We start from the raw sequence: 27,387 nt of genomic DNA on the forward strand, positions 1-27,387 counted from the left end.
TTATTATATAATATAACCATGCGACCCACAGAGTCAAACGCTAATAGGCTTCAACAGTCATGACGTCACTTCCCACGCATGGTAACTTAGTAACTGGCTCTAAAAGTGTATCCAGAGGAGAAAAACATTTTAGATATGATCATGTTTTGACTTTTATACATTCTGATCACATGGCATGTGAAAAGTTCTAGCCAGCATGAAAAGAAAGTACCCATTTTATTGGTTCTTTAGAACCAGGCTGCTGGCCGTTGCTGAGCGACGTGACATCAGACTAGTGAATCCAATTAAAAGCCTGATACTATCCAACAAATTTGTCATAAAAGAGGACGAAGATAACGAGAAAATGTTAATTGTGAGTTGTAATCACTAGCTCAGCCGATGGAATCTTAGTTTCCTTGAGCACTTCTAACAACAACTCAATTTTTACTTGCGTTTGATCAGTATTAGGCCTTAAGTTTACGAAGGCCACGGTCAAACTGGTTTCAGAGTGGAGCCTATGTCAAAGATGGCTTTTAAGTTAAAATGATCAGAATAATGAAATTTAGGCTTAATGCACTTTATAAAACTATATATTATCTATTTTACCCCTCCTGACGTGTACTTATTTGGAGGTCTGATAACCCAATTCCTTATGGGCTCATTGTTTTCATGGAAATATCAACTAAAATAAATGACGCAAATTATTGCCCATTACAACAATGTTAAACTAGGTTCATTAGCGGGTTCGGATGTCTGACCTCCATATTTGTTTAGATAGAACGAATATGACGTCACTCTGGTCTTTGTTATTGTTTTTTGCCATCCGCGTTTATGAGTACTTCTCATTAAACTGTATGGACCAGACTATAAATGTTCATGGTTACACATAGTTTGTGTGTTGGTCGGTTATATTTTCGGGTGGCAATGTTGTGAACTTCTTAGCCAAACGCATAGTATCTATACGCATACCTTAAAGTAACGCATAATGATACCAATCTTGCAGTAATAATTTGTGACGTCAGATTGTCAAGCCTTAACTTTCATTAAAGTGTTTTTGAACATCTCTTTTATTCAAAGATGACGAAATCGGAATTGATTGAGGGGTAGATAAGAGATTTCTTCCGCTCTTGTGTTTTGGAATTCGAACTTTGTTCCCAGCGCGCACTCGTAAGCTCGTGCAGTGGTTGGGCAAACGTCCAGAATTCCAAAAAAGCAAGAGTGTAAGGATCGCATAAATAATATAACACCTGAACTTAACTCAAGTTTCAAATAATATATTCAATTATTAGCATTAAAATCACTCCGATATATTACCATTTTTAGACGATAGGTCACATATATGCCATTTCTTTATGCTTTGTTAAAGTATAAAATATGAACATTAATATAGCACATTTCCACGGAATAGCCATGCTCAATGTGCTTCATCTATTCCCCCAGCAGGCCATAAGAAACTATATTATTTCCATGTTATACATTGCTCATCGCCTGATATGCGCTCTTTTTATGATAAAATACTATCCATAAGTGCCTCTAGCAGATAGTTATTTACACCTGAGCCGGGTGGGGTAATGTATATTAAGTGTCTTACCCAAGGACACACCGTCATGTCAATAATTTTTACGATCACTGTCACCCGTCCGGTTACTTACCGCACTCAGCGTCTCTTGACTCTTGTGATAAGACACGACTTCGTACCGCTGAGCCACCGAGCCAAAAATGATGTATTTGATACGCTGATATTTTACAGTATTCATTGACATCTCACTCTTATGAACTGAATCTAACTTAACGGTTTCCGTGCACAAAGTCGATGCTTGAGTTATCTCGATCTTTTCTCAAAATTGAACACAAGGACAAGAGTCCTTTTCGCTAATAGAATCGATATAGATAGTGTGTGCTTGGCTCAGAAGCTCACAACATTGCCATCCGGAAGTATAACGGACCAACACACAAAACTATGGGTAACATTGAACGTTCATATTCTGGTTAATACAGTTTAGTGAGAATTACTCATAAACGCGGATTGCAAAAAGCAATAACAAAGACATAAATGACATCAACTTCACACAATCAAAAGGGGGATTTTCCAAATAGGAATTTTTCTTTCATTCAAATTCCAATTGATAACCACGCCTCTCGAACAGTCGTCATATGGCATTGATTGGTTGACATAGCAAACTACACAGATTTACTCCCGATGGTATGTGTATTAGTAAAATACCCACTGTTATACCGCTTGCTCGAGAGACCCAACACAGAAAACCATGGGTAAAATCAAACGTTTATAATATGATCGAGAAAATCGAGAAAATCGCGAGATAACCGGTCACCCATTTGGCGCTTTAAAAACAATAACAATGATCAGAGAGAGGTCGATTTCTTTTAAGTTATTGTTTATAAACTACCAACAATGTTTGTCCGAGCAGGTGTGAAGGCGTGTCAAAAATTCCATGTTTCGATTGGTAAAAGGCAACGGCGGCCATCTTGGTTCTAAAAAAAGAAAATCATTACTTTTTATTCTTCATGCTGGCTAGAACTTTTCATTCCCTTTTCATATGCCTTGTGATCAGAATATGTAATTGTCAAAACATGATCAAATTGATGGTTTTTTCCCCTTTGGATACGCGTTTAAGCTCTCCGGAGAAATATTTCATACGGCGTCGGCCATTGTTCCGGTAGTTTACAGCCAGTGTTACTAAGTTACCATACGTCATTAGGAAGGAAGTGACGTTACGACTGTTGAAGACTATTTGAAACATGATAGACAAACCAAAACCATTGCTGTCAAAAGTCATTTGTCGGTATCTTTAATAAAAACAATACAATTGAATTGCAAAATTGGACTGCGATAGATATAGACAGCCTTTGATACTGTTCCTTTTTGATGCCGTAGGGACCCAAAAGAAGGAACGAAGTTGACGGCACTCAGCTCTTTGGTATTGTTTTAAGCCAGCCATTTTTATGATTAGTTCTCACTAAATTATATCAATCAGAATATACACGTTCAATGTTATACGAGTACATAGCTTTGTGTATTGGTACGTTATTTCCGACTGGGGGATGTTATGAGTTTTTTACCTAAATGCATATCATCAATAAACTATCTGCAGGAGGAATTTTGAAGAGCATAATATTTGGGCTATATCAATCTGTGTTTATGTCTTATGTGAGTAATGTATGAGATGTAAATATAATTATGACTTGTAAATATTTATTTTATATTATCTATGACAGGGGTTGCATCAAGACTACCCGATCCATACCCCGCTGACAACGACGTTGCTGCTTTTGGTGAGCGTCCGAATCCTAGGCGTAATGTAAGGCAACCATGGCAACCCAGGCAACCCAGGCAACCCAGGCAACCGAATTTTGGACGCAACGCAAGGCAACTTATTGCAGGTGAGCATTTCTATGAATAGTTAGTGCGTATAGATAGTATGCGCTTGGCTAAGAAGCTCATAACATTGCCATCCGGAAGTATAACGGACCAACACACAAAACTGTGTGTAACCTTGAACGGTTATAGTCAGGTTAATACAGTTCAGTGAGCATTACTCATAAACGCGGATGGCAAAAAACAATAACAAAGACATGAGTGATATCATCTTCGAACTATCTATACACAAAAATGGCATGGGGTGGGACCATGACGTAACTATAGTACTCTAGTCGGCCATGGGTGGGACCACAGACTACTATCCTGTATTCTCTATGGGTGGGACCATTAACATCTCTACGATAATGGGTGGGACATAACAAAGACTGTAAAGTATACTAGTTACTACTTGAGCCTCGAGTCGTTCTTGGGTCAAAGGGTACTGACAAGCTTCCTTCATAGATCACGGTCGTGGGCTAGACCTTCCAACTGCCACCAGGTGTCGCCAATCTTTCAAGTATTTGTCTCGAGTTCTTGTGACCAAGGTGGAGGTTAATCGGTAAGGTAGATATAGATAGTATGAAGTTGACGTCACTCAGGTCTTTGTTATTGCTTTTTGCCATCCGCATCTATGAGTAATTCTCACTTAACTGTATTATTACGTTCAAGGTCACACATTGTTTTTTGTGTTGGTCCGTTATACTTCCGGATGACAATGTTGTGAGCTTCTTAGCCAAGCGCATTCTATCTATATACATTTGTATGAATTTTTAAGTGTTTTCTGAAATCGTTGTTGCATTACTCCATGAGTATTAAATTTGACAAGCCTTGTCTGTTTTAAAGTTAAGATGAACTGAACTTAGTGCTAAAGAAGTAATGAAGAACAAACATGAAAATATATAATTTAATTCAGTGTCCGCTCTTCCTTTTTTATCGATTAATGTTGCGAGTCATACAAATGCATTATCTCTATCCCACGACTCCGTAGTGCATTCTTAATAGAGAGGTTCAACAATTCATAATTAATTATCAAGAGTCAATGATAACGTATCCCATATCTATCACATGATCATTCTCATTATACATAAAAATGCGACTTTTAATTGGTTGTCAAAATGTAAACATTTTCCGTGACCCATGTTATTCTTGATTATGCAAATGACCCGAACTATGGTAGATTTGACCTCAAAATGTCATGCGTATTCAATGATTATTTGTTGCCTACTAGACTCCACAAAATTAGACTATCGATTCATTTTCCTTTTTTTAATGTTAGCTAAGTTATATCTATCTCTTCTCTTTCTCTAAATTCACATTCACATTCCTAATGTTAACATAAACTATTAAGAAAAAGAAATTATCATATGATTTTGCCATCAACTGATTAAAGGGGTAGAAACTAGACCAAAACCAAATGTCCAACTTAGATGACACAGTCTAAGTAGACACTTTGGGTCTGCGAAGAGAAATCTTACTGAATATTGGGTTTAATTAATACATTTCGTATTTTTGTCAAAACGTGTTCAATAGAATCACCAATGCAATGTAAAATAAGCATATCTTAGGCTCTTATACGATTATTCATTTTCCAAACTCCGTGTGGGTTGCATCAAGCCAACCTGACCCATACCCCGTGACAACGACATTAGATGAAGTGAGAAGGAAAGTGCCATAAGACAATAGAATAAAAATTTCGTGGCGGTGATGGGGGTTTGAACCCTCGTGGATAGCTCATACGGTAGAGTCACGCTCTCCTCGGCCAGGCGGAGTTGTACCAATAAGGTCGCGGGTTCAAACCCCCATCACCGCCGCGAAATTTTTTATTCTCTATTGTCTTCTGGCACTTTCCTACTCACTTCATCTCTTGTTGTTATCAACACAAGTGCCTGCTCAACTCACTTTTCTGAATGGACAACGACATTGCAGCTATTGTTGAGTGAGCGAATCCTAGACGTAATGTAAGATAGCCAAAGCAACCCAGGCAACCGAATTTACAATATAAATCGTATTGATGTTAACGTGGTCAATTTTAACATTTAGATTAATAAATGGTTCTATTCCACCTCACACTACAAATTCAACTTATCCAGATTCCATGACGGCTGAGGAAATGCGTTCCATGCTGGATCTTCACAACGACTTCAGGAGAGAAAATGGGTTGAGTCCCTTGGTAAGGATTTCACTATTTTATCGTTTACCTCTTTACAGTCTTTCTTTTTCAAAACATCATTACAACTAAAAGCTACCATACTCCATCTTGCTTTATCGTCTCTCAAATTCAACTATTTTTCTCTTACCTCCAGCATAGTGAGGTCTCTTGAATTTTCGAATATTTAAAAAAAAAAAAAGAAATAGTTTTAGATGACTTAATTAAAGTGTTCAGCTTTCTATGACGATTATTCGGTAATATTGTTTTTGTAAGATTAAGTTAGTTAATACATGGAACAGTTTGAAATTTATAATCAGAGTCTACAGAGGTATAAATCATTTTAAAATGCAATCAACAGGGAGCTCCATAACTTAAGATATGAATTTGATGAGTAAGTTTTTAATTAATACATTTTTGATTGCTTATGATGCAATTGATGATTAGATATAGTCTTTTTTAAAAATCAAATCTGGGAATTTTTTACATGAACGTTTTCTTTTCTCACCATATTTAAAGGCCTTTGACCTAAGCAACCCTTACTATGATATGTTATGTTATGACTAGATCGAGTTAAAAATGCGATTTGGTCTTGTAATATGGCACTCGCCTTCGGATAGGAAGGTCATGGGTTCGAGTGCTTCTCTGAGCGGCACATGGTTGAGATCTTGGGAAAGGCTCTTTACTCACATTATCTCACCGTACTCATGTGTAAAGTGAGTACCTGGCCGTTAAGAAGGATGTCTATGTCGTTAAAAAATTGTAATATCGCCTAAGAGGCGTCATGTTTTGTACTATATATTAAGTTGTTGGCGAGGGACCCCATGTAAAGAGCTTTGAGCACGTTTAGTGCAGGATATTGCTCTATATAAATGTTAAAGTTTATAAATTAGTTATTTGTTAATAAATGCAAATGACCAATTTGAATAATTCACAAACATAATTCACGTAATTTACAAACTTTGGACAAACAGCAACACGTAACATGTAGGACGACACATGATGCCTGTTAGGCGAAATTACAATTTTTCGGACAGAGACAACGCTGTTAACGGGCAAAACTCAATTTACACCTGATTACAATGAGATAATGTGAGTAAAGAGCCTTTTCCGAACGACTCAACTACGCTCCGCCTAGAGCGAGACTATAACCCAAGACCTTCTGTTCCGAAGACGAGTGTCATACCACAAGCGGACTATAACCGGACATAAACCAGCAGTGATTTGGTAGTTGGGACTTTTAGATCTGACGGAAAGTACTTTGCGATAGACTAGAGTCCTACTTAAAGAGTAGCAAGCGATCACCCTAATCACGCTATAGAAACCCGAATAAACTTCGGCTCCATGGGTCTAATTTTAATCGCTCTGAATAGCTACTTTTAAAAGTAAAATTATGTCCAGAACGATAGAACGATAAGTCCTTTGACAAACGAGGGCATTAAAGAAAAATAAAGTATAAGAAACAAGGATTCCAAGTCGTCAATTTAACTGTGTACAGGAAGTTTCGTGATTCCGAAAAGGGGTTGAATGCTGTAATCGGCTTGCGTGGATTACTTCCACATGACCTAGATATGTAGCCAGTAATCAACAATATATTATATTTTCACTATATACCATATATTATTTGGGACATCGGACTTTGTTTTGTAACACAATAACTCCTGATCCACGGGGCCGGGTATCATAACATTATACTCGACGTTTACTATTGACTTGAAGGTGGGTTCGTTATCCTTTTATAAAGTTTAATTGAACATCGTATAGTTTTCTTTTTAAATAAAAAATCTTCGACCCCCGGCCCCAACCCAAACAGCTATTTTTAGCACCATGACTTTGTTTACCTATGTTCCGTAAAGCAAATATATCAATGCATGTGCCGTTTTTGTTTTGCCAAATTGATTAAGATAATAACTTTACATAATGTTAGATTTTAGCATTCATCAGAAAAACCAATTTATTTAAGATTTGAAAACAATGCACTTTAATAGAGGTGTATGATGTTCACACTCTTAACGCCTTATATTATAGAACTAGAGATAGAGTCCAAATATTTCAATAAAATTTCCATTATTTATGCAAAAAAAGGTAAGCAGTACTAGCTTGTACTAGCATTTGCACAAATTAAATCTAACGAAGTATAATATTGATACTAATAACAATAGAGATAATAACCATTGATGATGATGATGATGATGATGATGATGATGATGATGATGATGATGATGATGATGATGATGATGATGATAATAATAATAATAATAATAACAAATACAAAGATAACTAAAATGGCAAAAGGACAACTACAACAATAACCAAAACAACAACAGCAACAACAACAATAACAACAACAACAACAACAACAACAACAACAACAACAATGTGAAGTCGACCGTGAACAAATTGCGTCCCTTTTTATGTCTGTATCGACTAGAGTTGGGACAAGTACCTGGAGAGATGGAGCAACCACGTCATCAACTGTTCTGTCGACTACCCTGGTCCCGTTTCCACCTATACCAACTTCCATCGGTTTAATTCGGTAAGTACTTTAAAAGAAATACCCTCATTTATAACAATTTTACGATTTAACGACCAAAATTAATTCCTTGTTCAAATTCATGCGTCCCATATAACATCAAATTTGTTTTCACCTTCAGTAAAAATATCTTCTGATGGTGTCAAGTCTTCCAGTTTTTGTTTCACGGCATCTTGGTATTTTTCCACGGCTGGAGCATCTTGTCTTAGTATATCATTTAGTCGTTTTGCTTCTGGTTCACAAGTTTTTATCATTTACAGCTTTCATCTAAGACCTAATTTTATAGGTCGATCGTCACCCTTGCAATCTGCGTCAGGAATGGTCTTTGCTGTTTTAATAGGTTGCGTTTAGGTAAAATATCTACAACATCCGAAAGCTGGATATAACGTACCAACACATAGAACTACGTATGAACTTGAAAGTTTGTAGTCTGATTGATGTAAATTTACGATAATTAATCACCGAAATAGCTGTCTAAAAACAATTTTAAAAAGACCTGAGTGACGTCAACTCCATTCTTTCTATAATAAAAAGTCAATTTCCACCTATTTACGATCTTCGGCCTGTGTTGTGACGTAATTTTACGAAAGTGTAAGGCTATAACATGACTGAAGTTGACACCACTCAGCTCTTTGTCATTGTTTTTGGACCGCCAGTTGCGTGATAAGCCCTCCTTAAATTCTATCGCTCTAACAATTAAAGTTTAAGGCTACATGATGTGTGTGTTGATACGATTCACACTGGGTGTCCCGATAGCCATGTTGGTAGAGCATTAGCTTCACGTGGAAAGGGACCGAGATCGATTCCGGGAGAAGTCGAGATTTTGTTTCCTTCTGACCCTTCCCTGTGTCCACCCAGAATTGATTGGATAACTGAGTCTATTAGATCTGATGGAAAGTATTTTGCGGCGTTATCCAAAGGATAGCAAGCAATTGTAATTGTATATCTCACGCTAGAGAAATCGAGATGCACTAGCTCCATGGGTCAATAAATGGCTCTTGAAGGACTTCTACAATTCAGCAGGTGGGCGGAACTTATGGTGAGTATCTTTCCTAACCGTATTACATTAGTAAGTTATTGGAGAGTACGCACCAACAACTTGACTTGTTCTCTGATGCAGTAGACAGGTAATAGCATTATGCCCAGTTCACAGAACGCGTCTTTACTCTAGATTAATCAAACGACATTATTGTTTTAATGGCTCTTTTTAACGTTTAAAAGATAAACTCTGATTAAGATAATGGAAACTGGTAAATTGTCCCAGAGGATAGGCGTTAACGTTAAGCTCTATCATCTATACCATGTTTACTCATGGGACCTTTAAAAGATATCTGTTGATGCTACATAAATTCAAAATTTTATTTTGAAAAAATACAGGAGCTGTCTTGTATGAACTCTAAAATGCAAAACATATTATTATTTTAACGCCAAACTATAATAGACTGTGACTTTTTGAAATGGAGGCGCATTGATCTTTAACACCACATCTCACAACCCTTCTCAAAGCCTTGATTTCAATTCATTGTAGTTTATTGATAACACATTTAAAGAGAGTATTTTATAAGAGCGTTAGTAATCATTGCGACTCACAAGGAATGGAAGAACTAGAATTATCATGTTCCTTCGTCTAAAATATGCCTAATCCTGTTAATTTTCAATTAACAAAATTGACATAACGCCGCATAATGGAGTATTTTATATGAGTATTCTTATTTATTTTATATGCTCTAATTAATATTATCGAGCACTCTCGTATCTACAAGTTCCCACCAACACATGTATATATATATATATATATATATATATATATATATATAAAATATATATATATATATATATATATATATATACACATATGATCTGTGTGTATGTGTATGTTTGTGTGTGTGTGTGTGTGAGCACGCGCGCGTATGTGTGTATGTATGCGCGTGCTTGCTTGCGTTTGTGTATATTATGTAAACATAATTAGACTGGCGCAAGAATTTTGCAATGACGGGTTCCAGTTAAAGTGAATGGCGATCATTGGTTGGTTGAGTATGCGTCGCCATTCTTGTTGCCTGTTGCCATAGTAACTGGTCATTACTTGTGTCCAACAGCTTCGTCATTTTATACTCACTCCGAACTTCACTGACAAAACACCTTTACTCCTTTTTGGGGAGTAAATTTATATAAATATATCGATGTATTAAAATAACTCACAACTTGTCCAGAAGTCTTAGATTTGGAATTTCGTGGGTTTTAGGTATTTTGTTTTTCACAAGTTTGGTATAATTTTCATTGATCTGTATTGCTTGAAAATATTTCTGGTCAAAATATATATAAGTGATTTGCTTGAGTTTGGCGTCTTTGGCCTTCGTGGAAATAACTAAACAAGGTGAAGAAAAAAAGTATATAAACTACTGCTGTGCTCTGAAACAAAAATCAAACAAACATATTATATTAACCTTTTGACCAGAAAATTCGTCCTTGAAGTTCCAGGTTTGAAAGTTTTTTACAAGATGAGGGTTGGGCTAATCGATTAATATTAAATGACGAGTTTTCTGAACAACATTTTAAAAATGTCTGTGTTCAGAGTACGGCAGGCCGGTCAATTTATAATTTTCAAGAGTTTGTTCCGACTTCATTCACTTTAATGTTTTGAAACTATCCCTCCCCAAAATGTCGAGATGAGTAAAAGGAATGTAGAAATCATGGGAAAACGTTAAAACGTCAATACCCCATCACCCCCGCTCCCCCTCCCCTCCCCGCCTTTAAAAATAAAACAACAAAACAAAACAAACAAAAAAAGCAATATAAAAAGAAATCAAGGAGTAGTTTGCATTGAGAAATTAATAAATTGGAAAGAATTCCTTAGAAATATAAGAAACAATGATAGTAAAATATAAATAAATAAGGAAATAAAGGAGAGAAAAATCACCAAAATTAAAAAAACAAACAAACAATAACAGAAAAACCACCCACAAATAAAACTGTAAAAAAAAGTCAAAATGCAAGCATAAATCAATGAGTGGTTTCAAATCAGAATATTTTTTTGTGAAAAGATAAGGGTAAAACTAACCTTCAAAACATGCGTCTGTGTGATTAATTACTGTCTCAGTTCCTATTGTCATATCGGATCCCCTTGCAAGCAGCAAATAATTAGACACTGTCTCTTATTTCACGTGCGGGCAAGGAAACACCATAATGATTATAAGCAAGATATGGATACTGTTGTATCTATTTTACTGAGGTTTCTTGAATCAGAGCATCAAGCGAAAAAAATACACGCCACTAATATCAACTACTCTAGAGGCATGGAATCTAAAAGTGAATCAATCCAAAACAGAATATTTAAAAAAATCCACATAAATTTAAATGAATGGTAAAGTGTACGAAAACTAGGCAACTTGATCAACGAAAATGAAGACATCAGAAAACGAAATGGAATTAATATAATCAAGTGAGAATTAACGAATACAGATTTACGAGGCACTTATTATCCCGATATTGACATATTATTGTGGAATCTGGGGCCTCACAAAAAAGTATTTAGAAAGTCTTGATTCATACCACCGCAAAAACAATTGTGTCGCGTAATCGGAATCTATTGGCCAGAGACAATTACAAATACTGATCTCTATAAAAGAACCAGGGTCCAACGCCTAAGTACAATAAAATAAAGAACAACGATGGAAGCTATTTGGTCACATCTTACGTCGAGAAGATAACATCCCATCCCAAATTTCAATGACAGAATATTTCCTACATGGCAAGGGAGATCACCAACATCAATAGTAACTACCCTGAACCGGGATCTCTCTACATATCAGAAATTTCTGAATTCAGATTCGGCCGAATTAATCCTTGTAGAACTAAAAAAAAAAACCCGTCAGAGATGACTCTAGGCCCTAAAGGGTTAACATGTTGACAAAATAATTATACTGTCAGTTGCTGGATAGATAAGTACAACTGTTGTGGTTTCTCACAGGGTTAACTTGGTCTAAGGTGATATTCCATTAAAAAAAAAATTAAAATCATAATTTCATTTTTTTCAAAATATCACATTGAAAATAATCTGAAAATTTTTATTTGGTTCCTTGCTTTTCTCTCAGAGAACGGCTATTATTATTATTATTATTATTATTATTATTATTATTATTATTATTATTATTATTATTATTATTATTATTATTATTATTATTATTATTATTATTATTATACCGAAGTGAAACCTCTAGGCAAAGCTGAAACCGTTATCCGCTTTTCTCTTTTTAAAGATGTTTGCTTTCTTATTGTAAAAGAATCAAAAGTTGTCAGGGAAGAGAGATCACAACATATCCATCATTACCATGGACATATTTTGACAACATTGAGATGTTTTATATTAAGGTTCCTCTCTTTGAGGATATTGTAATACCGAAATTAATCAAGTAGCAATTTGTCAATAAAGTAACGTTTCGTTACACCACAGACTTGTGGTCCATCATTGAGTTTGTTGAATGTCGTAAAATTAAGTAACTTCTTGTTTTCTTAAAAACAATTTTTGGCATTAGTAATTTTCTATTGACTCGTAACATACCAAAAAATAGTAGCCAAGTAGGATTGTGTGACACAGACTAAGAAGCTCTTATTTTCTTTCGTGCGGCTATGTGGTCTTGTGGTATGACACTCGCTTTCGGATCGAAAGATCCTGGGTTCGAGCTTCGTTCGACGCATAGTCGAATCCTTGGAAAAGGCTCTTTACTCACATTCTTTCACCGTACTCAGGTGTAAAATGAGTAGCTGTCGGAAAAAAATTGAAATATCGCCTAACAGGCATCATGTCTCGTCCTACATGTTACGTGTTGCTGTTGGCCAGGGACCCCTTGTAAAGCGCTTTGAGCCCATTTAGTGAATATTGCGCTTTATAAAAGCTCACTTTTTCTTAACTCTCTCCTTACCTACCATTTCCCATATTTTCCCCAAACATCAAACAATCCAACATAAAGACAGATGTTTTAAAACTTTAACACAAAAGGAATAGATACATTAATACATGATTTTGCTCAACAACAAAAAAAAAACAAACAAAAAAAAACAAACAAAAAAACAAAAACCAAAAAAAAAAAAAAAAAAAAAGCCCCAAAAGAACATAGCATTAAGTTTAAAAACTTTAACAGAAATATTTCTTCAAATTTTCCGATGGACAAAAGAAAACTGAATAAGAAAAATATTGGTTGTATCTTAATGAATATGTGGATTTCCTATAGTTGGTAAGGGGACTGTTAGATAAGGTGAATAATAAATAATAATTTTCCGATGTTCAGCACATTTACTGATGAGCAAGATGTGTGGGTTTACCAAACGTTATTTTTTAAAACCATGTGGCAATTGGCGCAGTTGGTATCATGTGTTCACGGATAGTGATCCAGTCCAAAATGTGTCCGTGTATTTCTTTTCCGGTCTCTCTTAAATTTACCTTTTTATCATTCAAAAGATTTCCTCTTTTTTTTCGTCGAATGAAAAAGGATGTGAGTCAGAAATATTCCTTATTATGAGTTTTTTAATGAGTTTTTCTCATACTATAACAGCCCACAATTATAGGAAGTTTAAAATTTCACCATTTACTAAAAGTCGTCCAACCTACAGCAAAAGACGAACGACGTGGAAGAAACAAAGATCTTTTCATAAGACTCTGAGGACATATCTTCGTTTTCTTCCAAGTCGTTCCAAGATCGTTGTAGCAGGGGAACCTTACTTTACCTTACCTTACCTTACCGGAGTTCCGTCTCCCTACATAGGTTGAATGTCATGGAGCGCCATTCTTCACGCTCAAGGGCCATTACCGAGCAGTCGATTATTTCTTTTTGCCAGTTATTGCCTCCACATTTCCTATCCAGGACTTTCTTAGTTTGCCCCTCCCTTTCTGTCCACTACTTTTCCCTTTAGCACTGATTTTTGGATGGTATTGTGTATCCAAACGTGTCCATAATAGCTCAGTCTTCTCACTTTAACTTCTGCCAGCAGTTTTCTGGACCTTTGGCCTGCATCAATAAGAACCAGAATTTTGATTAATTTCTGGTCCGTGGTACTCTCAGACTTCTTCGTATATCCACATTTCAAAGGCATGTGAACATATTGGTTAACTTGCTATTTGTGATTTCAGAACGACCGTCTGACCAGCGCCTTGTATGACTGGAAGGCCAGAGGGAACGAGAAGCCGCCGAGGATGGAGCATAAGTGCCGGACTCCAGATGACAAGGAACAGTGTAGCCATTACAGCAATGTGAGTCTTTAGTTTGGAAAAATGTTTTACTTCAATTCCCTCTTCAACATATTTAGTATTATGGGAAAAAAGCGATTTCTTCATTGAAAAAGATTGATGTAAAATGGAAAAAAAATCCCAGTGTCTCTAATGCGATTCGATACTGTGACGCTCTGATAAAAACAAAAAACAAATCCGGATTACTTACTAGATACTAAATGCGTGGCTCATTATTTTTTTTTGCGCGAGGAGATTTTAATTCAAAATTCAAAGTCTTTATGCAAATATTGTTTCAAAACTGACAAAAATTTGGAATTCTATATTAAAATCCGTATCTACGGAATTGCAAAATGTGCAAAAGATCCAGACAAAAATATCAACAACATATAATGAAAAAAATCATTTTGGTATTTGAAATATTTAACTTTACCAAAAACAATGTTTTTTATCCAAATAATTTCACTGATAACCACTCACTTCTTTTATTATACATACACCTACTTAACCTCTCCAAAATATGCATTTACGGTCTTTTAACTCTCTCGAGTTCTTATGAATGGAACCTTTTTTAAAATGTCCAAATTTCAGAACCCGAGAGAGTTAAGTAAAACGTTCTGTTTTTAGGCACATCTCTGATATCATGGCTATATTGGACAGAGGTTTCCAAATTCTGAAGTCACTAGATTAAAATCCAAATAGACAATATATTGTGCGGCTATGTGGTCTAGTTGTATGACACTTGCTTTCGGATCGGAAGGTCCTGGGTTCGAGCCTCGCGCTTGGCGCATAGTTGACTCCTTGGAAAAAGGCTCTTTACTCACATTCTCTCACCGTACTCAGGTGTAAAATGAATACCTGGCCGTTAACTACGCATTCGAATTGGTCATCGCCTCGATCCAAGGCTAACAAGGCTGTATGTGCCCTGCCTCGATCCCAATGTGAGTTTGATTTTAAACAGCTTACTCTGGAATGACATGATTTTAAAGGCCAAAAAACGAAGTGGTTATTCATTATCACATACTGAATAGTGCTGGCCTTTTAAAAATTAGGTCAGAAAACTCGAATGTCGATCGATTTAAATGACCCTCGTCTTGGCAACCCCCCCCCCCCCCCCCCCCCCCCTCAAATCTGGAACCTTTAAATCGATCAACATTTGAAGTTTTCTGGCCAAATTTTTAAACTCGTGTGTTTCCAGAATACGGAAGATGCGGATTTTCGTGACAGCACTTAAGTTTAGAAAATATTGCGGCTATTCGAAAAAGAAGAAAAAAGAAAAGGATGGCGTGACAATCTGAATAAGGGAACCCTTATTGCTGTCTTCAAATCAAGAACTCTATTGAAAGTATCGTAAATTGCCAATTCCGTTAAAACGAGGTCTTGCTCTCTATTTATTGCATAATTTGTATTATGTACCAAACACAACTATGTACAAAGGATTTCTGAAAGGATGAAAAAAGTACTCTTCTTCTTCTTCTTCTTCTTCTTCTTCTTCTTCTTCTTCTTTTTTCTTTATTTTTTTTTTTTATTCTTCATTATTATTATTATTATTATTATTATCATTATTTATGGTTATTATAATAATAATAATAATAATAATAATAATAATAATAATAATAATAATAATAATAATTATTATTATTATTATTATTATTATTATTATTATTATTATTATTATTATTATTATTATTATTATTCAGCTTCTTCTTCCTTATCATATTGTTGTTGTTGTTGTTGTTGTTGTTCTTCTTCTTCTTCTCCTCCTACTCCTCTTCCTCATTCTCGTTCTTCTTAATTATTAACATTCGCAGCATTAATATGAATAATTCTCTTTCTCTCCTAAGCTGATGAATTCTAGGGTCACAACGATGGCTTGCTCCACCAAGGCATGCTCAGGCTACACACGTCAAATGGTATGCATCTATGACAACAAGCCAGACCGGGACTACCGCCTCTCCGAACTTCGACGCGTAAGGAGGCCGGCAAGAAGGTGGCGCGATGATAATGAAAGATACACGGATGCCCGTAATTATCGCCGTCGAGATGATTACCGTAGACGAAGGACTCGGTTTTAATTGGACACAAAGAAACTTTTAGGAGTATTAATAATCTGTATCGTAGACAGCAGTTGCGTCGTACTCTGATAAAATACATTTTAAATTATTTTAGCCAAAGACAATGTACCAAAGACGTCGGCTATTGATCTATTTAGATTACTAATAATAATTTGGCATTGGGTCTCGGACCTGAGTTTAGTAGGAGGTCTCAAGTTAAAGATTTTAGACAAGTTGAGCACATCTTAATCAAGTAATATTATTTGAAATAAAAATTTTGTGGCCAAAATAAAAACAAAGCTGAGAGTACGGCAGACAAATTGGTGCCTTTTAGCTTTAGCCATACCTTTGTGAAAATATATAGATCTATAAGTCTAATAACAGAAAGCGAGTTGTAAGCCGATTCATCTTTTGTGTAGGTTATAGAGTTTATAATTGACAACCATATGGCCATTGTGATATGGATCATTAGGATGGAAACAAATACACGGCACTACCATGTGACGCACTACGACTAAACTGGCTGGTCGTGTGAAAACAAATTAATACTTAGAACTGCGTATGATTTAATGGTCTGTCTATAAAGTGTTGCACTTCGCACAAATAACACACATGAGATCGTTACAAAAATATAAAGAACCAAATGCAGGAATTCGTGATATGATAATAACAGTTTGGAAGCGGGGACTATTGAAAAATAAAAAGATGAAAAGGTTTGATTAACATATTGCGAAAAGAGAAACTAAAAAAATAAGTTCAATAAAAAAGTTATCTCCCTGATCTTGGGTTTAAGCCTCTGACTTAGGAAATCTGGGATTCGCTCCTCAAATCAGTAACGCTTACACTTTCTAAAAAATGTGTTTTTTTCCTGATGCATTTGTCTTTTGTTTTGTCTGGAACTGTGCTATATCTACACACATTTTTCAAATCGTGATTCTGAATTGTTGGAAATTTTTTGTGTATTTTTGCCACAAAAATTTTGATAATGTGTTGTCGTTCGTTCATGATTTCATAAAAAGATTATTCTATGCTTGTGGCCTATTTAGTATGTATTAAACAACATTCTAGTTAAGACCATAGTACTCTGGAAAACCCCTATTTTTAAAATTTGGCCAGAAAACTCGTCCTTCAAATATCGATAGGTATAATGACATCATCTTGGCAAAGAGTTGTTTTTTTTTCCAAGATGAGGGTCATTTAAATCTATCGATATTTGAAGGACGAGTTTTCTGATTAAATTTTGAAATATGGGGTTTTCCAGAGTACGGCAGACTATTGATGATTAGTATGCCTATAATTATCGAAGCATTGAAACATCTGTAAATCAACAATAGCAAAGATAGTGCCGTAGCTCGCAGTGCCGTAACGTCAATAATAGATTCCACCATTTAATTCAATAACCACCAACATCAACAAACTTATTATAGTACAAACAGTGTAACACTGCAAACACTGTTTGCCCTCGGCTTATCAAACACCAAAAAATAGCATAACAGTAACAAAACTCTTAGCGACGAAATGGGAAAAAATGGAATAGTTATATGGTGGTTATTTAATCGAAAATACACCAAATTTATTATAGAGCGATATTGGAAACTGCAAAAATATACAACTACCTACTAAACGCATTTAAATAAATGAACCTCAAAACTTTTATTTACATTTTGTGATCATGTGAAGCTTATGTATTGCTTTCTCCTGTTTATATAAAAAGATGCATTAAAAATCAATTGTCATCAAGATAATAGTGGCTTTCTGAAAATTATAAATTGTTCTCCAAATTTAACGTAATTTGGACATCTACAAATTGAATTTTGAATCAGAACTCCCCAACAAAATGTTGTTAAAATATAATATATTATAAACATAATGCAAAATCCTTGATTATTAAATTAGTTGCCGAATAATTCAAAAATCAATTTTAAGCGCTAATGGTCTTTAATTTCTTTAGATCTGAAATTGGAGATTTGCTTGCGTTTTATCAGCGTGTAATTCTTTATCAACCTTTAGCTCGTAAAAAAAAATCTGTCATTAGATATCTGACCCATCGCCTCAAAATTGAATTATGTTGAAATGAACTAAGTAGAGAAAAACGATATTAAACTGGCAATGTCTAAAATCAGGCAATTGTAGGCTTAATGCATTATCTGAATTCTAATTTTATAGATGATCTTAGAATTCAAATTTAAGTGCAAGACCCACCTCGATATAAATAACATCGATATAATGCCAATTTGAAACGACTGGTCACAGACTAACGACATGCAATCATAATAAAAGGATTTCAAATGAAAAAACAAACAAATCAAACCATTATAAAGCAAGCAAGTGAATCAAAACAAAACCAAAAATAAAGCTTCCTAAAGGTTACCTCCAATGGCAATAAATGAGTTAACAGAATAAATCGTTTTAGGTTAAAATCCAAATGAATGAAATACCAACAGCATTGTTGTACTCTGGAAAAACACATATTAAAATAATTGGCCAGAAAACTCGTCCTTCAAATATCGATCGATTTAAATGACTCTCATCTTGGCAAAAACTCTCACACCCGGTGAAGTCCCTAGTTTGAGAGTTTTTGCCAAGATGAGAGTCATTTAAATCGACCGATATTTGAAGGACGCGTTTTCTGGCCAAACTTTTAAATATGTGTTTTTCCAGAGTACGGCAGAGCAGTCATTATTATAAGTATTTTGAGACCAAGTTGCTTTGTTTTTAGATTGATGAATTTCATTAGAACTATCATAATATATAGCATCAGGTAGACATTTACACGTTTTTCATTAACGTAATTACTTTTGATAGTTTTGATATATTGTGAAGTTTTATATTAACATTTGCCAGATTTACTTGATTGATTGATTGTAACGATTAAACTCTCAAAGTAATGACTGTTTTAGCCCATGAAAAGTAGGCAACATAATATATAAAGATCTGAACAAGCTAGTTGAAATGTGCCAGACAAACCAATAAAGAAAAATACAAGAAAAAAAAAACAATCTAAAAAAATCAGTCTACCTTGATCCCCAGTCGAGGTAGACTGATTTTTTTGGGAATGTTTTTTTATATTGTGTTTTTCTTTCTTGCTTTGTCTGGTACCTTTCATACACACTTGTTCAGATCTTTATCGTACACTGGTGCCTGCTCCTTAATTCCTTAATTTGATATTGGCAACATATAGCTTTATGATGCACTGAAGTAAAAAAGAAACACTGCTACCATCATTATGATTATATTCTGATATGAAACTCAACAACTACCGTAATGGGTTTTTGTAACCAGAAATCAAAAGGCATAATAAAAGAGAGAAAAATCAATCAACTCTAAACTCGGCAATAATTGAACCACTAGTCTGCCGTATTCTGGAAAACCCCATATTTTAAAATTTGGCCAGAAAGCTCATCATTCAAATATCGATCGATTTAAATGACCCTCATCTTGGCAAAAATCTCAAACCTGGGTCTTCGCGAAGTCCCAGATTTGAGAGTTTTTTTTGCCAAGATGAGGGTCATTTAAATCGATCGATTTTTGAATGATGAGTTTTCTGGCCAAATTTTAAAATATAGGTTTTTCTAGAGTTCGACAGTCGTGTGATCGACTCATAAAAAGTAGATGGTATTATAAAAACTAAAATCTGATAATTCATACCAGGGTATCACATTCCAAAATACTTGTTTACTCATTTGTGAGAGAAGATAATTGATTTCTGTTGTAATTAGAATTACTGTTTTACAAATATACAGATATGAAGACATGTACAGCCGAGTATACAATAATCTGGTTATTGATGTAACAAAATGTTGCCTTGTAAATAGATTTAAGTATATACGATAATTATTTTTTAAAAATATGTTTTATATTTATTATTATTATTTTATTATATTATTATTATTATTATTATTATTATTTATTATTTATTATTATTATTATATTATTATTATTAATTTATTATTATTATTATTATTATTATATTATTATTATTATTATTATTATTATTATTATTATTATATTATTATTATTATTATTATTATTATTATTATAAACACCACCATCATCATTATTATACTATAAAATTTTATACATATTCTTATCTTCATTACCATCATTGTCAGTTCCAAAGCTGTCATCAGAACGGTATTGTTAAGGATGATAATAATGATGTAAATATATCGTTTTGTAGATAGCTCTTTGATCTTCAAGGATTCTCACAATCTTACTACCGCGCACTGACAAAGCATTTCTTTACATTTTGGACTAAAGGTCTTTATCTCAAAAATCGATCGATTTAGATGGTTCTCAGCTTCTTGTACAATTGACCCCCCCCCCCCCCTCCCCGCCTCACATTACAATTTTGGTCAGAAAAACGGTCCTTCATATATCGATCGGTTGAAATGACTTTCATCTTGTCAAAAACTCAAACCTGGGATTTCCTTCAAGTCGACCCCTCTATTCCTTGAAGTCCCAGGTTCAGAGTCTTTGAAAAAATGAGGGTAAATTTAATCGATCATTATTTGAAGGACAACATTTTTAATGATGTACTTTTTCAAAGTTTCAAAGTAGAATTATTTTTGATGAGATGCAACTCATATTAATAGATCGATATTTGATGTAAAGTTCTTTTTGCTTAATATCAGAACAAACTTTTTGCTAGTGTACTTCAGTTTATGTGAATTCCGCAACTTTTCTTCCCTTTCATTAAATAAAAAATAATGTGGTGACTCCAATCATGAATTTAATTTCTAAAGCATTACAGACGTTGGTTGTTGTGAAATAATGAATTCGAACAATAAGGGCATCATTGCCGTACTGCATTATGTTAATGAAAACAAAATGGGAGCGAATAGACGTCTTTGCATGTGAAAACGATTAGTGCTTGATAAAACCCGAATAAAGAAGATTAAAAGTATTTTTTTTCAAAGAATCATCCTTCCTGTGGTAGATATTGAACCCAGAACTTCCAATTGCCGGGTAGACTTCTGCACCACACCACAACGTTCCTTAATTTAGATGAACGTTTTGAACTTTTCTTTCTGCTTGTTATTATTTTTATCAATGTTCCACATAGAGAGTTAATACGATTTGATAAGAAAAACATTTCTATTTGGTTGCTTTGGTGATTAATCAAATCTACCCATGCAATCCTCTTGGATGATGGAATATTGAATCAGAAAAGAAGAATAAAAAATGACAAACCAGCAAGCACTAAAACAGGGCAAACGTTTAAAATGAACCGTATACAAAATAAAAGCTAATCTTAGGTTTTAGACACCTAAAAGTCTTCTGTATCGAATATTCTGATTAATTTCGATTCAAATCAAATTTGTAAGCTAATACATTATTATAAAATAGTAAGTGTAATCAAAATAATAGAAAAAGCCATGTAGAGAAAGTAAAGATTGCACGTCTTACATTTTGTATATATGTGTGTAAATCAATAATGCCATATGAGTGACGGCTTGTACAGCTCATTAAGGTACAATAAAGAGCCTAATTAGGTAAGCAGACTCTTATAATGCGTCTAAGAATAATGACTTACATTTGTAGTGCCTTACTCTGATACCCCCCCCCCCCCCCCCCCCCCCCCCCCCAAACACATTTTTAAAGGTATTCGCCGGAAAATTCGGCCTTCGAATTATATCGATTGATGAGAATGACCCTTATCTTGTTGGACTTTATCAAACCTGAGACGTAAGAAAATTTTGAAAATCGGTTGTTTTTTTTTCCAGACAAACGTCAGTATCGTTTAGTCAAGCTTGGCGTAGTCTGGTGGCAAAAACACGATTTTTCATTCTGGCCAGATAACTTTTGCCTGAATAACGATCGATTTAGTTGATCCCCGAACTTGTCAATAAGTCTCAAGCCTGACACTTCAAGGAATTCCCAACTTTGAGATGTTCGAAATCATGATTAAAATCGGAAAAGGTGTGTCTGTAACAGTGCCAGACAAAGCAGAAAGAAATATACAAGACAAAACCATCAGAAAAATCAGCTTGCTTTTACCGACTACACTCGAGGCAGGCTGATATATTTTGGGATTTTTTCTCTCGTATTTTGTCACAGTTTTATACACACCTTTTCAAATATTTATTATACACCATTGCCTTCACTCTAACAGTTTCTCAAGTCGAGAAATTGAGAGTCGGTTTAATGGGTCGAGATATGAACTAAAAGTTTTCTGGCCAAAATGTTCATATAAATGGGTTTCTCAGAGTATGACAACAACGATGATGGTTTGGACTCACCTTTTCGACGTCAATACATTTGGTTACTCTTGATATGATTTTTAACGTTTTATTGTGTGTAATCGATTCGTTTGGAACGCGGGTCTCTTCAATGAAACTACAGTGCTTAATCCATTCAACCATCTCGCCCATTGTTCAACACACCACACAACGTTTTTACAGACCTCGTAATGAACCAAATGCCTGATACCAAAATAATACTGCCGTACTCTGAAAGAAAAACAAATCTTTAAGATTATGGTATGAAAAATAGTCCTTCAAATATGGATGGATTAAAATGGCCCTCATCTTGTCAAAAGCTCCCAAGCCTGAGACTTCAATGAAGTCTTCAAAGAAGTTCCAGAATTGAATATTTTTTTGGAAAGATGAGGGCGGTGGGGGCTGCCTCAAGCATGGGATCGAAACATTGATGGGGACAGTCCAAATACAGGGTGTGGCAGCAAAAGTATAATTCAAATGAATCGACGAGGAAACTAAAATGAATCAACACGGAAAAGTAGAGAACGGCGGGGGCTGCCTGAAGCATTGGATCGTAGGCTCCCGGGCTTCAGGCAGCCCCCACCGTTCTTTATTTTTCCGTGTTGATTCATTTGAGTTTCTTCGTCGATTCATTTGAATTATACTTTTGCTTCCACACCGTGTTTTTGGACTGTACCCATCAATGTTACACGATCCCTGGAAAATGAGGGCGATTTTAATCGGTCAGTATTTGAAGAACTAGTTTTTTTTGGGTTTAAAATCTTAAGTAAATGTGTCTTTTTAGAATACTGCAAGCTGATACCAGAACGCTGCTGAGCACTTCACAAATTGAGTTTTAACCTGATAATAAAACCGTATGATCAGATTGGGGTCACCACACTATATATATATATATAAATTATATATATATATCATTCGTCGTATCTGCCATGTTCAATTCATTTCAATTTAATGTAATTATATCCATCGGACTTTAGATAGATAGTCTATAAACTTTATTATACAAAAATGGAAAATAATGTGTAGGCACTTTTTTTTTTGTTGTATCAGAATTTGATTAAATTTAATTTTTTTAATGAATTTTTGTGTTTTTACTTGTAATAAAGTGTATTATATTATCGCGTATTTTATTATAATATATTGACTGTTCCCCATATATATAATTATGTCAGATACTATAACGATTTTACGTCTCCAAACGATATGACACCTTGTGTTATAAATAACAATGAAGATAACTATGATTAGTTGAGGACCATTTTAACCATTTATTAAATGTCGTCATCTGGAAAGACACATAGTTAAAAATTAGGCCAGAAAACTCGTCCTTCAACTATCGGTTGATTTAAATGACCCTCATCTTGGTGAACATTCTTATATCTGGAACCTCGCGAGGTGTCTAGTATTTTTTTATGTCATTTCGTTTCTATGTATAAGAGTAAAACTCACTCTCTGCCATTTTAGGTGAATATTAAAATAAATTCTTGAAACTAAAAAGGAAGTAAGGAATATTTTTATAATATTATGATATGGCATGAATATAGGAATATGTAAATTAGATTTTTCTGTTACTGTTATAAAAGGTCACATTGTGTACAGTATGGTGTAATAGTGCAATTTATATTCCAATCAACACAGACTAGATAATTGTCGTGGAGGCCAAGGAAAATATATATTACATGTCAAATATTTGGAAAAGACAAATCACCGTCAACATACGGACATATACTAGCAGGTCTGATTACTCGAACGCGATTATAGGCTTGTTTGAACATTGTTGTAATGAACAATATTTTGCGCTGGTTTGAAAGCATTTCCATTACAACAAGAAGCCCAAAACAATTCGGGTTATCACACCTACAAATAAGTGCACGTCGGCACATACCCATAAAAGTTACCAACAAGATATGAAGTGAATAGAAAAGTGCCAGAAGACAATAGAGAATAAAAATTTTTCGCGGCGGTGGTGGGGTTTGAACCTGCGACCTTATTGGTACGACAACTCCGCCTGGCAGGTGAGAGCGTGGCTCTACCGTGTGAGCTATCCACGAACACAAAAATATTCGTTTCAAACTCAAAGTCATTACTAGATCCCTCTCTCACCCACTTCTTGAGACCGCCGATTCATTCGTACACCACCATCGCGAATAATTTTGACCAGCAGTTAAGCTTAGTAGCCAATATTCTCAACACAAACATATAACATAGAAACGATTGAGACATTGAGTATGCTCCGGTGTATGGGGTGAATTTTTTAATTCAGAAAAGTGAGTGGAGCAGGCACTTATGTTGGTAACAACAAGATATGAAGTGGATAGCTCACACGGTAGAGCCACGCTCTCACCTGCCAGGCGGAGTTGTCGTACCAATAAGGTCGCAGGTTCAAACCCCACCACCGCCGCGAAAAAAATTTTTATTCTCTATTGTCTTCTGGCACTTTTCTATTCACTTCATATCTTGTTGTTACCACCATAAAAGTTACCAACATAAACAGTATAAAACAGTAACCATTAATTTTCCTGACTTAAATATTCACAAAAGTGATTCAAGTATAATAGACTTTCTAAGTATCGTTTGTTTGTTTGTTTCGACTTGGACATTTTGTCGCCCATCATGGAGAATAAAGTAAAGAAATGAAACAGTAGAATGACTTGACACGTATAAAGACAATTAATCAATTTATGAGATCATTGAAAATTGATAAAAATCGGTCAAGCACTACCATGTCTTATTGATATGTTTTCTTCCAACTGGGGGGAATCATAATACTGAATTCACCTTTTGTGACAACGTCAACAATAGTATGTAAAAATTTATCTCAACAACGTCCAGATTGCAATATTGTTTTTTTTTTTTTTTTTGTAGTTGTTTTTTTTTGTTTGTTTTTGTTTTGTTAAGTTGATTAAAAAAACACACAAAAAAAAATATAGTTCATAGAAATGAAAGTGACATTAACATTGTATGAAAGGAAAGACACGTTCCTTCACGGAATTACTAGGCGACAGTCTAATGATTTCGCGAAGAAATATTTAGATTTTTTTTTTAGCCAGCCACTCAGCAGTAGATGTGCCGATGGGTCATAATATACAAGTAAAGCGGAAAGTTCATGTGACAGACAGGTGTATATGGTCAAATGCTGTACGGTGCATGAAGTGACAGTATTAGAGCATGAAAAAGAATGAAAATTGTCTTGTCAGTGTAGGGCAGTTGTGGTTGTCAAGCAACAACATTTTCAAGGGCACATGTTGACATTTTTCAACACGTCCTTCATATGATTATTTTCTTGAAATGCATTTGTAAATTGATGCCAAGTAAAATACTCACAACATCTGCCAGCCAAATTTTACATACCAACAACCAAACCTGTGAGTAACCTATATTCGTTTATGGTCCGATTGATATAATATATAATAATAATGATAATAATAATAATAATAATAATAATAATAATAATAATAATAATAATAATAATAATAATAATAATAATAATAATAATAATAATAATAATAATAATAATAATAATAATAATAATAATAATAATAATAATAATAATAATAATAAAATTAAAGGGGCATTAAAATATTTTTTGTATGAGAAAATACAAGTTTTCTATTTTGTAATTAATTCTTAGATTTGTTAGGGGGCGAGGTGGCCGAGTAGATAAGACATTGCACTGAGCCCGGCTTCAGGCACTTTCCATTTTTATTATTTGGGTAGGATTATTTAGTGAGAATTAATCACTAACAGGCTCTTTAAGCACAATAATGAACAGCTGAGTGACGTCATCTTCGTTCATTCTATAAATTCACTAAAAACAACGGCAGTAAGTCTTAATTGACCAAGTACCTAAGTTAAGACACCATATTATTATCATTGTGAGTGCATTGAATGCATTTACTACCTAGTTCACTCCCTTGATCAGTGACTGGGTAATAATCGTAAGGGTATAATCCTGTGAGACTGTTATTCAAGTGTTGTGGCCTATTGCTTTCTCAAATTCTGTGTGATTTGAGAGTTTTGTTCACTCTGAGACATTTTTAGCCAGTTAACTGCCTTACTCTAAAAAGGCACTTATTTAAAAATTTGGCCAGAAAATTTGTTCTTCAAATATCGATTGACAAAAAAAAAACTCTCATGTTTTAGATCTTTTGACTGGTTAAGCTTTTTGAAATACTGATATTCCATATGTGTGGTTCACATTATAGTGTTTTCTGGTTTGGACATATCTAAGGGACATTATCGGTGATAAACGCATTCCCCTAATAAAATATTGGAATAGCAACTTGGACCAAAGGGTTAAGTCATAAGAATTTGTTTTTTCATTTCATAAACAAAAATAAAATTGAGAGTTATTCACAGAAAATAATTCTTAGAAAATCAATTCAAATCAAAGATGCTGGACAAAATGCCAACGCATTCCTCCCACACAAAATCCAATAAGATCGGAATTACGTCATTCAGTGACACAATTCTGCCGTACTCTGAAATAATCCATATTATTATTGTAAAATTTGGCCGCAAAACTGGTCCTTCAAATATCGATCGATTTAAATGACCCTCATCTTGGTAATAAACAAAAACAAACAATTCTCAAACCTGAAACTTCAACTTCAACGAAGCAATGGGTTTTGTGAGATTTTTAGATTTAGTGGGTGGTTATTTGAATTGGGGGGGGGGGGGGGGTCTGGCCAAAGTTTTCTAAATCTTTTTTTTTTCTCCAGATTATGGCTGTATTACCGACCCTCTGGTCTCGTGGAAATTTTATAAAATGATATTGGGGTTCCTTTGGCGGAGGAGGACTGACATGTGATATGCTGGTATTAGAAGAGACGAACACTTCATGTATCCTCCGGAG

The 27,387-nt window shown here is 34.6% G+C and overlaps 1 protein-coding gene across 1 annotated transcript in view; it reads left to right on the forward strand.

The window, feature by feature from the left end:
• Window positions 1-18,024, forward strand: part of LOC144972892 (uncharacterized) — a 61,095-nt gene extending 43,071 nt beyond the window's left edge. Inside the window, exons 5-9 of the mRNA XM_078914678.1 lie at window positions 3,217-3,381; window positions 5,449-5,528; window positions 7,936-8,040; window positions 14,162-14,281; window positions 16,102-18,024. Coding sequence (XP_078770804.1) covers window positions 3,217-3,381; window positions 5,449-5,528; window positions 7,936-8,040; window positions 14,162-14,281; window positions 16,102-16,332 — 701 coding nt within the window. The 3' untranslated portion in view covers window positions 16,333-18,024. The remainder of the gene's footprint in view (window positions 1-3,216; window positions 3,382-5,448; window positions 5,529-7,935; window positions 8,041-14,161; window positions 14,282-16,101) is intronic.
• The last annotated feature ends 9,363 nt before the right edge of the window (window positions 18,025-27,387 follow it).

Source organism: Berghia stephanieae, chromosome 5 (genome assembly GCF_034508935.2).
Source record: "Berghia stephanieae isolate SIO BIC M18660-M18661 chromosome 5, UCSD_Bste_1.3, whole genome shotgun sequence".
NCBI lineage: Eukaryota > Metazoa > Mollusca > Gastropoda > Nudibranchia > Aeolidiidae > Berghia > Berghia stephanieae.